At 36.9% G+C, this 13,680-nt stretch overlaps 1 protein-coding gene across 1 annotated transcript; it reads right to left on the bottom strand.

The window, feature by feature from the left end:
- Positions 1 to 4,622: 4,622 nt before the first annotated feature.
- LOC113336915 (protein phosphatase 2C 70-like) lies at positions 4,623 to 10,768 on the bottom strand. The gene is made up of 13 exons (XM_026582619.1): positions 10,506 to 10,768; positions 9,240 to 9,429; positions 8,923 to 9,123; positions 8,615 to 8,790; positions 8,379 to 8,537; positions 7,826 to 7,969; positions 7,686 to 7,747; positions 6,641 to 6,776; positions 6,041 to 6,135; positions 5,349 to 5,464; positions 5,132 to 5,261; positions 4,924 to 4,978; positions 4,623 to 4,832 (listed from the first exon to the last, which is right to left on the bottom strand). Exons 1-13 carry the CDS (start codon positions 10,668 to 10,670, stop codon positions 4,668 to 4,670), a joined length of 1,794 nt encoding a protein of 597 aa, XP_026438404.1. The 5' UTR covers positions 10,671 to 10,768; the 3' UTR covers positions 4,623 to 4,667.
- Positions 10,769 to 13,680: the final 2,912 nt, after the last annotated feature.

Genomic DNA, 13,680 nt, shown 5'->3' on the forward strand with positions numbered 1-13,680 from the left:
CATGAGAAGTGATACTATCACTCCGTTTCAGGAAAAGTGATACTATTTCGCTTTTTCTGAAATGGAGCGAAATTATCACTTTTCCTGAAACTGAGCGAAAGTACCATTTTTTATGAAACAGAGTGAAAAGTATCACTTTTTATGAAACAAGAAGAAAGTATCATTTTGTCCGAAACGGGACGAACGTAGTCGTAGACAAACTCCATCTTCAGATTCTTCTTCGGTCTGCCCTCCCACCGTGGCAACGGTTGTACTAGTTATTTATCCGAAATGAAGACTTAAGCTCAAATGTTTTTCTTTTCTTTTTCTGGCCAGGGCTCAAGATAGACGGATTAAAAACAAATTTTGGATAGGAATGCAAGTATCATAACCATAAAATTGGATCTAAGATTATAGCTCAATGGTTTAACGAAATTAAGGCTTAATTCCCACCGTAAAAGTTTGTAATATACAGTAAAAACTCTGTATATTGATACTCCATATATTAATAAATTTTATATATTGATAAAAGATTATAGTCCCAACTTGGACCAGTTATAAATAGTAATAAGCTCCACATTTTTATATGAATAGATTTTTCAAGTCCCGCCATAAGGAATTTACCTCCATATATTAATATAATTGACATTATTACATACTTATAGATCTTGTTACATCAAAATTTATGATGAAATAAAATATTTATCTATACTTTTTTGAGAAAAGGACATAACTTTTTGGATGGTTATCGCATTTTTTGATTTTGGAATGTGTAAGACATTACTACGGGCATTTCTTATCGAAACCAAAAGATTTCCAACTAATTAAGCATATTTTAAAGCTTATTGGCAATGAGATTTTTGGTATCTTTGTATTATCATCGTCATGATTATCTTCCTTCGCTTCTTGCCTAATTACATCGATGATTTCTTCTTCATTTAAAACATATCCGACTAGTTGCGCATTTGGATGATTAATGAAGGCATTCATATCCACTATCATTTACATACATTGAATTAGCAAAAAAAATCATTTTTTTGGTATACCTCCCTATATTAATAAACCCCATATATTAATAATAATTTTGTAAAGTCCCAAAGCTTTTACTATCCTGGATAAATTGGGGTCTATGCCAATTATTCGGGGCCTATTAAATTTCCCCTCCCACTCCACCAAATAGGTATGGGTTACCAAACTTCTCAAAAATGCTAAATTACCCCCAAATTAATTCCAAAAACTATCTCATATAAATACTAATCTTTCCAATTTCAGCAAATCCAAAAACATAAAAAACCTAAACCTAAAAAACTTTCTATTTTCATCCTAATATTTCTAGATTCTCAAGACCCTAATCGATTTTTTTTCTAATCCTCTTCTGCAACGATCTTCGATCCAACCAAGAAAAAGGTAAATCTCCATCAACTCATTCTAGTGTTTACATTTATTTATTGATTACATGTTTAAATCTTCGATTTTTAAAAACAAAATCTTTGATCTTGCCCAATATCGGTTTATGTTGACATATCGAATAAACGGATTCTGTGTTTTGTTCTTCGGCCATGAAGAGCATGCACAGTAATGGATTAATATGATGATTAGCATCACCAGAATCGGTTTATAAGTGCATGAACAAAATCCAATTCTGGGTACTAAAAAATTTTTAACCTTGTAATTCAACAATCGGGTTTTATGTGCTTGTTAATTTACCGATTCTAGAATTGTCTCTTCAGATTCCTTTCATAATTGGTTTATATATATATATATATCACATAACCCGGTTGTTTATGTTTGACATTCCTGTATGTTTTTGTAGTTAGAATCGGATTACATATGTTTAATTATGTACTAATTGTTGACTAGTTTTTTGTTTGTTTTTTTTACGTAGATATGGACTTCGGACACCTAGCGTTTTACACTCGAGATCTCAACTTAGAGGATATTCTTAAGGAACCAGAACCAGTGCCAGTAAGAAACCTCTATAAGTTTTTTTTTGGGAGTGAGACCTGTCTTGAACAAGCCCTTGCACTGATAGACAAGCTTGCACTGAAAGAGCTTTCTGAGGTCATGAGGTTCACTAGGAGAAGGAGAGACATGATTTCAGCTGAGAGGGATCGTCATGGATTTTTGGAAGGTATGTGGGAAGAAATGGCTCAATGTCAAGCCATGGCTGAAGCAGAAGCTGCTATTGGTGATGTTGGTGCTGGTGTTGCTGCTGCTGCTGGTGTTGCTGCTGCTGCTCCTGATGCTCTTTAAGTTTTTCAGTTTAGGTTTATAAGACTTGTGGTTGTTTTAAGTTTATAAGACTTGTGGTTGTTTTAAGTTTATATTTTGGATGATCACGGTTTGAACTTATAATGCTCTTAAAGTTTTAATTATAATTATGTGTATCGCAAAAAAAAATTATGCATGATTCTTTTTTCCAAACACATTCAAAACAATCGGTCTACTCGATATGGCGACATAAACCGATTTCCTAGGGTCCATTAAAGAATCGGTTTATGTGTGGGGTTAGTATAATCTGATTCTTCATGTCTTAGAAATGTTGTTTTTTCTGTATCTTTTTCAAGCTAGAATCGGATCACATGTGCATTTGTATAAACCGATTGTTATCGGTGAAAATTCAAATTTTTTCCATGTCCTTAATCGGTTTATGCTGGCATCCATAAAAACCGAATATAGCTGGCATCAAAACACAATCGTATTTTATTGAGCTTCGAGAAGACCGATCGTTCCAAAATTAGTTGTTGGGGCCTATATATAGTGACCTCATCCTTGGACCCCATTTGCCCCAAAATTGCTCATTTTATTCCCTCTCACTCCATATACTCCACAACTACTCATTTCTCTACAAAACAACACACACCTATTTACATATACCCTCCACTACATACAACAATGACATCATTTGATTCAAGTGAAGATTTGGCAATCACCAAAGCATGGTACGTGGAAACCCGAATTAGAAATCAGTCATCGGCAAGAGTAGATGTCAAAAACTTTTGGGCAAGGGTATACAACAAATATAGGCAAGAGTTTGGGAATCCGAATGGAAGAAGTGTTCAAGATATCCATGATAGGTACCCAAGTTATCGAAAGTGCGATACTTGCTTATTTAGCTATCCAACCTCGGATTTTTAACGCTAGCTCCTTTAAGTTGTCCATTGAACAATTTGTAAGTATTTTCTGGTTTATTTTACGTAATCCAAACACCACTAACAATGTAAGTTTGTGTTTGTGTTTTTGTAGCACGAAGTCGTGAAAGCGCGCTACTTGGAGGAAAAGGAGGAAGCATTCGCATTCGATGCAAGCTATCAATTCATGGAACACCACTAACTACTCATTGATGGTTTTACAAGTTTTTGTGTAGGTTTTGTGGGTGGATCTCTATGTAAACCCTCACGAGATTATAACTCGTCCACTAGGGTCGCCTAGGGGATCAAAGGCTTGATACACGTACTGAGTGCGTCTGTTTTTCCTGCGACAAGGAGTAGATACGAAATGAATGAAAAGAAAATCTTATGAAAATGTTACAGTCGGTTTATATTGGACGTAAATAAAATACGATTATAGGAATCGGATTTTATATGTGCATACTTAAAATGATTACGGAAATCCTCTGTTAATTTCGAAAACATTACCCAGAATCGGTTTACAACGGCATGAACGTAAACCGATTCTGGATTGTGTTTCCGGAAGAAAAAAAATCCAGTTGTTTGATTCAAATGAAAATTGATTTAGATTAGTTGATCTCACCTCTAATCCAGTTGTTTGATTCAAATGAAAATCGATTTAGATTAGTTGATCTCACCTCTAACGTGGGTAGTTAAATAATAATTGGATAAGGGGTTATGAAAAACAACTTCTAATGACATTTTTTTTCATCAAGCTATAGGCCCCAAATAAGTGCACTAGGCCCAATTTAGCTAGGATTAATATACAGAGTCTTTACTGTAGAAGTGTAGTTGTATAGTTAGGTTTCGGTGGGTTGGGTCTGGCAGTCGGGCCAGTCCAAATGGTTGGGTCCGAGCAGGGACCTGGGTCAGGCTTTCATCATCCAAGATGTTATCTGTCCTATCGGACTCAGCTGATAGAAGTCAACGGCCGTCTAGCTTTGAAGGTACACTATCTCAAGCGAGGGTCTACTTAGAGCAAGTCTTGTGGTGGAATCCAAGCTATTCAAAATTTGGATAAAATGTAGAATGTCAACTCTAATGACTTCCAAATTGGGATATTCCACACTTTTTCCAAGATGTGTTTCCAAGGTGGAAGGGAACTTGGAATCCAAACGAAAACGCTAAAAGGAATAGCGTCAAGCGCCAATCAAAATAGCGTTTATATGTCAGGAAACGCTATTCACTTTAGCGTGAATAGCGTTTTATTAGCGTTTTCGAGAGTATGTCAGAAAACGCTATTCACTTTAACATCAAAACCTAAAGAAGGCCAGTTCTCATTTTAAATTTTTAGCAGCTGCAAGTTGGAAATGTAGGGAATCTCCTCGTTTTTTTAAAAAAAAAATGTACGAGTATTTGACACCGTAAGTTCATTTTTATGCTTTCACTGAAACCCTCTTGCCTGTAAATTAAGCCTCTTTTACCTGTAAACCAAAATCTGTAAAGTTAAAAAAATGGAAGAAGAAAAGGAAATAGATTTAAAATAATTTCCATAAATATGAAGCATGTTGGTACATTTCAAGAATCAACTTTACAAGGAACAGTTCTAGAGGTGTTGTCGAAATCTAAGAAAATTATGGATGTATTATCCTTTGTCCGTAGAAGTCTTGCTTCACTCAAAATGAAATTAGCAATCTTGTCCGCTACATTATTCGCATTCTCTACTGCATATCTCTCCTTTGTCTGGCAAAACAAGAAATAGCACAAATCTGTCTCAGTTCTCAAGAATTCAAACAATTTCGCAAATGAAGAAAAAGAAAAGCTTTTTATTAACCTGAAGGACAAGTTGCACTGCTTTTTTCACGCTAATGACATCCCATAAGCCATCACTGCAGTTTTGAAGAAAACAAGAAATATGAGACTGTCAGTGTCAGGGATATTGACATTGTTCTCGGGTGTAAGGGTGACCAACTTCTAGCCATAAACCTCTGGCACTCACACAAGCGGATAAGAATAAGAGGTTTGATGCTCAAAAGAATCACCTTGCCATTAGTGCAAAAGCCCTGCTGTTTCTATCTATTTGAATAGCTTCACTAACATATGGTACCGCACTGAACCGCGCTTCCTGTTCTTTGAGGAATTTGTCTCCGAGCATGCGGGCAAGGTTCAAACCTAAAAATATATAGACAGCTCATTTAGCTGGCCAAGGATGAGTGACTCATATTATACAATGGTGGAAAATGGAATATGATGTATCACCACATAGCCGGGTTTCACCATCTTTCAAGGGTTCTCCTGCTTTGTTCAACCGTAGTCTTTCAGTCTGACTAGTTATTCTATGATCTTCTGTCATCTTGATCTGCTGCCCACCAACACTGCTCAAAAATATCAGTTTAGTAACTATAAAACTGAACACTTAGAAACACTGAAAAGCAAGCAAGCAGTAGATATGTAACGCAACAGATCGAAGAAGTGGTGGAAGTAAACAGACTAGTGCATTACCACTCCAAAAGTCAAGGTTCTAACACGGAATGTACGCAAAGCTTAGGTAATAGGCTAAATATAGGTGTATCATGTGAAATGATAGTCTAATAAAGCAAGCAAGCAAGCAGTAGAGTATCGCACCAGATCGGGGAAGTGGTGAAAGTAAACAGACTAGTGCGTTACCACTCCAAAAGTCAAGCTTCTAACACGGAATGTACGAAAAGCTTAGGTAATATGCTAAATATAGGTGTATAATGCGAAATGATAGTCTAATACTAGAGCACCAAGTCCAGTTAAAACACGGAGTTGATAAATACTAAAGTAAACTCATAAAAATCTATTTCCTAGCAGAACTAAAGTAAACCCCACCCTGAAAGCGCATAAATACTAATGAACAACATACCAAATCATTCTACTAAGCATAGATATTAACTCATCATGAAGGAGAAGAAGTTACAATTACATACTTCATAACACAAGCAGAATCTCCAACATTTGCACATTGAGCATAGAGTTGTTCACGGCTATCAATCCAAACCAAAAGCAGTGTAGCAGTACAACCCTGCAAACATCCATGGTCACTACATTGCATATAGTTTATATTCAGAAGGAACAAGAACTATAAAGGATGCAACCAAACACTTCTCTCACTGTTAATCAAAATCTACTAAATAATGCAACCAAAAAACTTCTCTTGTTGTTATATCAAAATCTATAGAGAAACATAAATACTCCATTAAAATCAGAGCGAGCACTACCCAAACATATTCTGCCTACCAGATTATTAGTACTGTAGTACATGAATTTCAGTTTCACATCAAACTAGCAGGACTTTGCAAAGGCAGGAGAACCATAGGGAGGAGACTAGTAGTATCAGAATCATTTCTATTGGGCAACAAAATGGTGTCAAACTGAACATTGAGATGGTACATGAGCATAATGAATACAGACAAGACCAGAAAAACCAAGCTGCAGAGATAGAATTCAGTAAATGAGGTCAAAACTGTAAGCTGTCGCAATCCACCATCACAACTTAAACCAAGAGAGAGTACTGATGGAAGAGAAACCTCATACTGATGATGCATAGCTGCTTCTGTCTGAAAAAATGCATCTCTAAGGATGTCTGAAGCATCACATCCAGAAAGCACCATTTCTCTTCTTTCTGACACTGACAATATATTGGTGACAATCTCGGGTAGAATCCTGAAGAATAAGAAAATTGTAACATCTGTGAATAAAATTTTTCCTATATACCTCAGAAGAATTATAGTGCTGTGATACTGTATACACAACATAGAAAGTGACAAGTGATGAAATGTGAACATAAAAATTTGTCTATAATGCATCAGCTCACAAAATCTTATGTCAGTCCAGAATGTATACTACGTGAGTCAAGTGTATGTTCACCTGGTAAAGTTGATCGAAGGCAAATTTAAAGTTTTTTTTTTTACTAAGCACCTAGTCTAATTTATGTTCGAGACTTTACCTAAGCATTCTAAACTTTCTTTCTTTTTCTTCCTTTTTTTTTTCCTTTTGACATAAAAGAGAATGTAGTACACGGCACCGGTATCCTGTTGCTCCTTTTGTGGAGTAGAATATAAAATCGGAGGTATATGAGTCCACAACTGTATCTAATTTCTTTTAGATACAACCATGAAGTGCAATTAAGTATATATTCACATGATCAAGTTGATCGCAGTCCATTACGAAATTTTTACTTTTAGCTCTTAGTCTCCTAATCTTTCACTTTGGTTGTGTTAGAGATTTTAGCAATACCTTCTGAACTTTCACGAAATATATTGTTTTACAAGAAATATATTTTACCAGCCACACTAAACGACACTACTTTGGAAAATTTACCCACAATATTCAAATTTCTAATTTCCTGCCGAACATGGGACTCCATTGACATGCCAGCTCAACAACTTTCAGCAGTACAAGAGTAAAATTTGAACAATCAGTATATGCATCCACAACAAATCATGTATGCCATGTAAACATAGATATTTGGAGTCTTGGACTCCAAGATAAAACCAACATCAGATCCTTAAACCTTCAAAACGAAATGGTCACATCTATTAGCATGAAAACAGATTTGCAAGAAGTACTTACTTGCTAGCGGCTTTAGCAGCAGCAGGTCCACCATGCCCGTCACAAATCCCAAACAAGCCAAACTGCAGGGCTGAAGTTTTGTTAGTAGAAGTCTCTAGAGAAAGGAAATGTGTCCATTATTATGGTAATATCAACTTAACCTGTTCGATTCCAGGAAGGGGCCATTGGTAATAGCACACATCTTCCATTGGAAGCTTTTTCCCTCCACGGCGCAAAGCCATAGGATCAGATGCCATACCAACTCCAAAGGGGGTTTCTTGTTTCCCATAAGAACTGATTTTAACCTGCCATAGTGAAACAGTGAGGAATAGAAATTGTTACAGATTACATTTCAACAGATGTAACATTCAAGTTACTACGGAATTAGCTATCTTAAACCTGAAAAATGAAAAATGATTTGTATCCTTATGTGCATTGATCTGCGCCAATGTTTATTACAGTAGAAATAAGAAATTTCACAATCGTAAATCAATTTGTGGACATTTCCAACCAAGGTGCACTCCCTGTTCTCTTAATTTAGATTTTAAATTTGAGTCATGGTCATGGACGTATAAAGTAATAACGGTTTCACCTTAAACTCAACAGTACCCGCAGCTTCATCTCATTTCAAAAAAAAAAAAAAAACGAGATAAATGGTGCAGCAGCGGTTCCATACTATTTTCAATATATCAAATTTTTAAGTATCAAACTCACATTTACTTTAGATGTTGTTCCTAGAGTTATTATGTCTCCAGTAGCAAGCTCAACTGGATCACTCCATTGTCTACTTCTGGTATCAGGATGTGAAACTTGATGAGAGTTCAAGAATGTTCCATTCAGGCTACCCATATCCACTAGCTCCCATTTCATTTTCTGTCAAAACAGAAGTCAGATTCCCAGTACATGCATACACATGAAATGGTTTTACAGCTACTGTGATACAGACTTACATTCAGGTTCCACTTGACCAGGGCATGCTTCCCTGAAACTTCTCCATCCTTCAGCAACAGATCGCTAGGAGAAACTCTTCCAAGGGTCAAAGGAAGTCTTGAAGCATCTGTAGACTGTAGGTGGTGACGAGTCCCACGAGATGGACCAGATACAACTTCCAGCGTCAGGCTGCTTCCTGCACTTCTAACAAAAAGATAGGATGACATGTTTTACATATTCAGAAGAATGTATAAAGAAATGTGCAACAGAATGATCACTTCAGATGTCATAGTTGCATTATCCGATAAGTGAAGGATTGGGAGAATACTTTGATTTTCAGCATCATTGAGTCTGAATTCTTGATAGCCTGCATTGTTGGAGACAAATGTAGGATCGTAATTTGTTTCTTCCTTTATGGTATCTTTTTGCTCTTCTAGAATGCGATTTGGGAAAAATGGACGTTTAAGAGTTTGACCGACTAGAAGATCTTCTGAAGGATCAGGTATCACATCTAAAACCAAGCTAGCACCTGTAAACATTAAAAAGAAGCAAGTCATAACTGCTAACAAGAACATCAGCACCTTAACTAACTGCATTCAGAAGGGGGGGAAATGAGTTAAATAAGACATGGAATAATGTTAAAACCTTGGGCTACATGAGCATCTGCAGATGGTAGTCTCTGTTTACAGACAAATCCATGTACTCTTGGAGAGTTGAAATATCCTTCCATTTGGAGACGAGTGCCATCTAAAACACAGTCTCTTGCCAAATCGCTGCTTTGGTTTGCTACCTGATCCAAAGCCTCTGAAACAAGAGGCCGCTCCAGGTCTCCAACCTAAACCACGTGGAACCACAACGGTAACTAAGTATTTAAACGTGTAAGATTATGTAATATGCATGTAGCCACCATCTAAAATTCTGAAGTGCACGATCCAAGAACTTCAAAGTTACAATCATGAAAGACATAGAAACTGAAAAGATTGTCTGAGACTCAGAACTGGATCCAGAGGGTGATGATACATTTCTGATTTGAAACTTGTTCAAGCTGTCTAAACAGCGGTATGTGAACGAATCACTTTAACAAATGTTTGTCTATTGGGATATTAAAGTGAGAGTATTAGCGTCATTGTTTACAGAAAAGATATGCAATAAAAACAGGCGTAATTACCACCATTTATTTGCGGCTCATTAAATAACTAAACATACTAAGTTCGCAATTATCGGAACATCCCATATTTATAAGCAATTGAACTACTCTTGGTCAGCAATCAGGTAGCTTACAGACTAATGCTTATTTGGTAATAACAAACAATTGAGTTACATCTCGAGCTCCCCGGGCGAATAAAATGGATAAATGCCCGTGTCTTCGAGTAACTATTAAGCAAGACAACTACTATATAAGTTTTTTAAATCCCATAAATAACAACATCAAGACCTAAACTTAATTAGATTCACTAAAAGTTAAGTTTGATTTTATTTCAATCCCAGATCTCCTCCACATTCAAATTTTCTCCTTATCATGAGCTACTTTCACCACTAAAGAAAACAACTTACAAAACCCAATGTATATAGAAAAAAATAAGATCAACATAGCGATACTACTCAAAGCTCAACAATGCAGACCAAAAAAAAAAAATCAGCACACAAATCTTGAACATTTGCATCATCAAATCCAAACATAAAAAACCCTAAGAAAAATAAAGTCAACCCACCTACTAAAAACCTGATCTTGATCGAAAATCCTAAACAAACAAACAAAAAAGGAAATCAAAATTTCAAAACCGCATTACACCCAGATTCAAACATTGTAAAATATTACAAGGAATTGACACAGATGGGTTTTTTATTTGAGTCTGGGGCATTTAATTTTTTAAGAGAAATTAATTAAAAAAACATTAATTAGTTAGTTACCTTGAATGAATTTCGATTTCTGGAATAAGAAAAGAAGAAACGCCATGGCTTACAATAAGCCAATAGAAGAAGAAGAAAGATGAGAAGAATCATTAAACTCAGACCTAAAATAATAAGACTACTAGTAGTAGTAGTATAACCTTCCACCACCATAACCATCGCCATTTCTCACTCCACCTCCACCTCCCCCCCTCAAAGAACCCCCTCTTCTTCTGTGAGAGGAAGAGCGAGAACACCGCTTTGAAATGGTCGCATTTTTTTTTTTTTTTCGTTTGGTTTTTAATTTTGTTTAAATTAAGAGGGCGACACATGTTTATTACTGTTGATCTTGACCGTCACTTATTCTGTTGGGACCCAGAATCATTGGAAACTTTTATTGGGTCCATCAGCTCGACACGTATTTATGAAGATTATGAGATAATCATTTAAGGGTGGATCAATTGCATATGTTGGTGTTTGGTTGATTTTGGGGCTGGGGAGAACTCAATGGTCAATAGTGAGAGGATGGAAGGGGCAGTAGCATCATCGTATTTCTCTACTATGAGGCGGAAAATGTTAATTATTTGAGAAAAAATTGTTGTTATGACTGGATCTTAAGGCAATTCCTACATCAATGTTTAAATGAATTTGTTTGTTGAGCCACATGGATGGTCAATCAGGATTCTCCATTATGAAAAAGAAATGAGCGATTAATGGTTAAACGCGCGAAATAAACTCTGGCTGTGGTGCTCGAACTACAAATGTTGACGCTTTTGAGGAAGACGCCAGCGACCGAACTACGTACGTTTGAGGCACGACCGGCAACGACAACTTTTTATCAGTCACCGGAATGGTTAGTTTTCACCTCTATAAATACGGCTCGAATTCGATCTCACAAATACACAACAATCTTTCATCCGATCAATCTTTTTTTAATTTCAATTACTCTCAATTTTCAATCATGAATTCTGATTTTGATTCTTCTGAGGAGTATATGGAGATGGATGACATGTTGTACGAAGAAGATGAAGAAATGTGTATGGAGTTTTTGCATCAAATGGATGAAGATGCAGATCAAGATAGAAAAAGACGAAATTTTATGTTGCAATAACAAAACGGGATCATACCAAAGCCGTTAGAGCCATATGAAGTTGCGACTAGAAGATTGACGTGGCGGAATCGGCATTTTTACCACGAAAAGCTGATGCATGATTATTTTAATCATGACTGTGTGTATTCCGATGAGAATTTTCTGGATCGATTCCGCATGGGCCGCAACTTGACGCAAAGGATTATTGCCGAGCTTTGTCAGGTACAACCTTTATTTAATTATCAGTATGCTGCACGATATATACGAGGCTTTAGTCCCGAACAAAAGGTCACTGCGGCCCTCCGCATACTATGTCACGGGGTACCAATGTATTCCACGGACGATTACATCCGTATTGGGAAAACAACCGCCTTTACGTATCTCAAACTGTTTTGCGAAACAATAGTCGAGCATTTTGGTCCAACCTTTTTAAGAAAGCCTACTCAGGAAGATGTTCAAAGAATAACTGTAGAAAACACCGAGAGGGGTTTTCCAGGAATGCTAGGTAGTCTTGACTGCATGCACTGGACATGGCATGCGTGTCCGGTAGAATGGGCAGGCCAATATAAGGGTCATTATCCAAAACCAACTGTAATTTTGGAAGCTTCAGTTACTTATGATTGTTGGTTTTGGCATGCCTTTTTTGGACTCCCGGGTTCAAATAACGATCTCAACGTTTTATATATGTCACAATTGTTTGAAGATCTTAAGAATGGGGTCGCGCCGCACTGTAATTTCACCATCAACGATCATCACTACACTCAGGGTTATTATCTAGCAGACGGAATCTATCCAGAATGGTCAACTATGGTTCAAGATTATAAACAGGTAGGCTTTAGTCCGACGTCTTCAAAGGATATGCAGTAATTTAACACCCAAAAAATGGCATGCAAAAAGGATGTTGAACGCGCTTTTGGCATATTGAAAAGGAATTTTGCCATCATAGCTGGACCGGCGCCCTTTTTTGATATTCAAGAAATGAAAAAAATTATGCTGACTTGTATTATTCTGCATAACATGGTCATTGAAGAAACCGGGCGTGACCCAACCTGGACTAATTTTCCAGATGAAAATTTAACCAAGGATCTTGTGGTAGAGCGTGGGCGTCCACCAAGAGAATATAGACTTGCCACTGACAGACTCCACAATCGGGGAATCTATGCACAACTAAGACAAGATTTAACAAAGCACCTTTGGGCTTTCAAGAGCAGTAGAAGGTGCGGGGGCGAGGCAGAGGGAGAGGGAGATAAACGTGTACAACTGAGGCAATTATATTAAACGTTGTTATTTATTTTAATTAATATGTTTTTTAATTTAAAGTTGTTTGTTAAAATTGAGGCAATTATATTAAAAGTAATTTTAAATAAACTTTAAATAAACGTGTACAATTAAACTAAACTAAATTGAATTAAATTAAACGACTACACTGAATTAAAATCGTCTTTCGTGAGACTGAATTCCTCTTCGTTTTCTTCCGAGGCATCATCTTCGTCTTCCACATTCACATACTGGCCAGTTTGTTGAGGGGGGACTTCAATTTGTTGGTGGGGGACTTGTTCGTCCGCATCCATTTGCTTAGTCCATATAGCATATTGTCGTTCATTCATTATGCCAGTGTCCAAGGAGAGTAACTTGTTTAGCTTACAATCCCTGTAGTATTGTTCTCGCGAAAGACGACTTTTTTGTTGATTATTTAAATAAATGGCACGGTCCCTGACTCTATCTTCCTCCATTTGCATCTCCATTGCCTTGTGATCAGCATAGTTGAACTCGCTTGAACCTCCTTTTGTTGCTCGTTGGGCTGCGTCTCTCGTTGTTTTTGAAGCTTTCTGACCACCTCCTTTTATTCTCTTGCAGTTGGTGTTAATGTCTAGATTACTATTGTGTTGATCCTGACTACCTGGAATTCCATCAAGTGAGGAAGCAGGCCCTCCATTCTGAAAATCCTGCGAGATTGGACCATGTGGTGATCTTCCAGACACTTGATGACCTTCCAGCAAGTATGGATTAAACTTGTTAAGCACCCTCAAAATGGTGAAACAAGTTTTATGTTGGAAGCTTGAACCTTTGTGGGATCTTTGCCACTCTTCCCGACATCTTCGTTCT

The sequence above is a fragment of the Papaver somniferum genome, unplaced genomic scaffold (assembly GCF_003573695.1).
Source record: "Papaver somniferum cultivar HN1 unplaced genomic scaffold, ASM357369v1 unplaced-scaffold_154, whole genome shotgun sequence".
Lineage (NCBI taxonomy): Eukaryota > Viridiplantae > Streptophyta > Magnoliopsida > Ranunculales > Papaveraceae > Papaver > Papaver somniferum.

What these genes read in the sequence shown, in the direction of transcription:
- LOC113336915 (XM_026582619.1), bottom strand. Translation starts at nt 10,670, where the DNA reads ATGGCGATGGTTATGGTGGTGGAAGGTTATACTACTACTACTAGTAGT. An exon ending in AGATGCTCATGTAGCCCAAG is followed by an intron (nt 9,124 to 9,239) that starts GTTTTAACATTA and finishes TAATGTTTACAG; the next exon opens with GTGCTAGCTTGGTTTTAGAT. An exon ending in TGGTCAAGTGGAACCTGAAT is followed by an intron (nt 8,538 to 8,614) that starts GTAAGTCTGTAT and finishes CTGTTTTGACAG; the next exon opens with AAAATGAAATGGGAGCTAGT.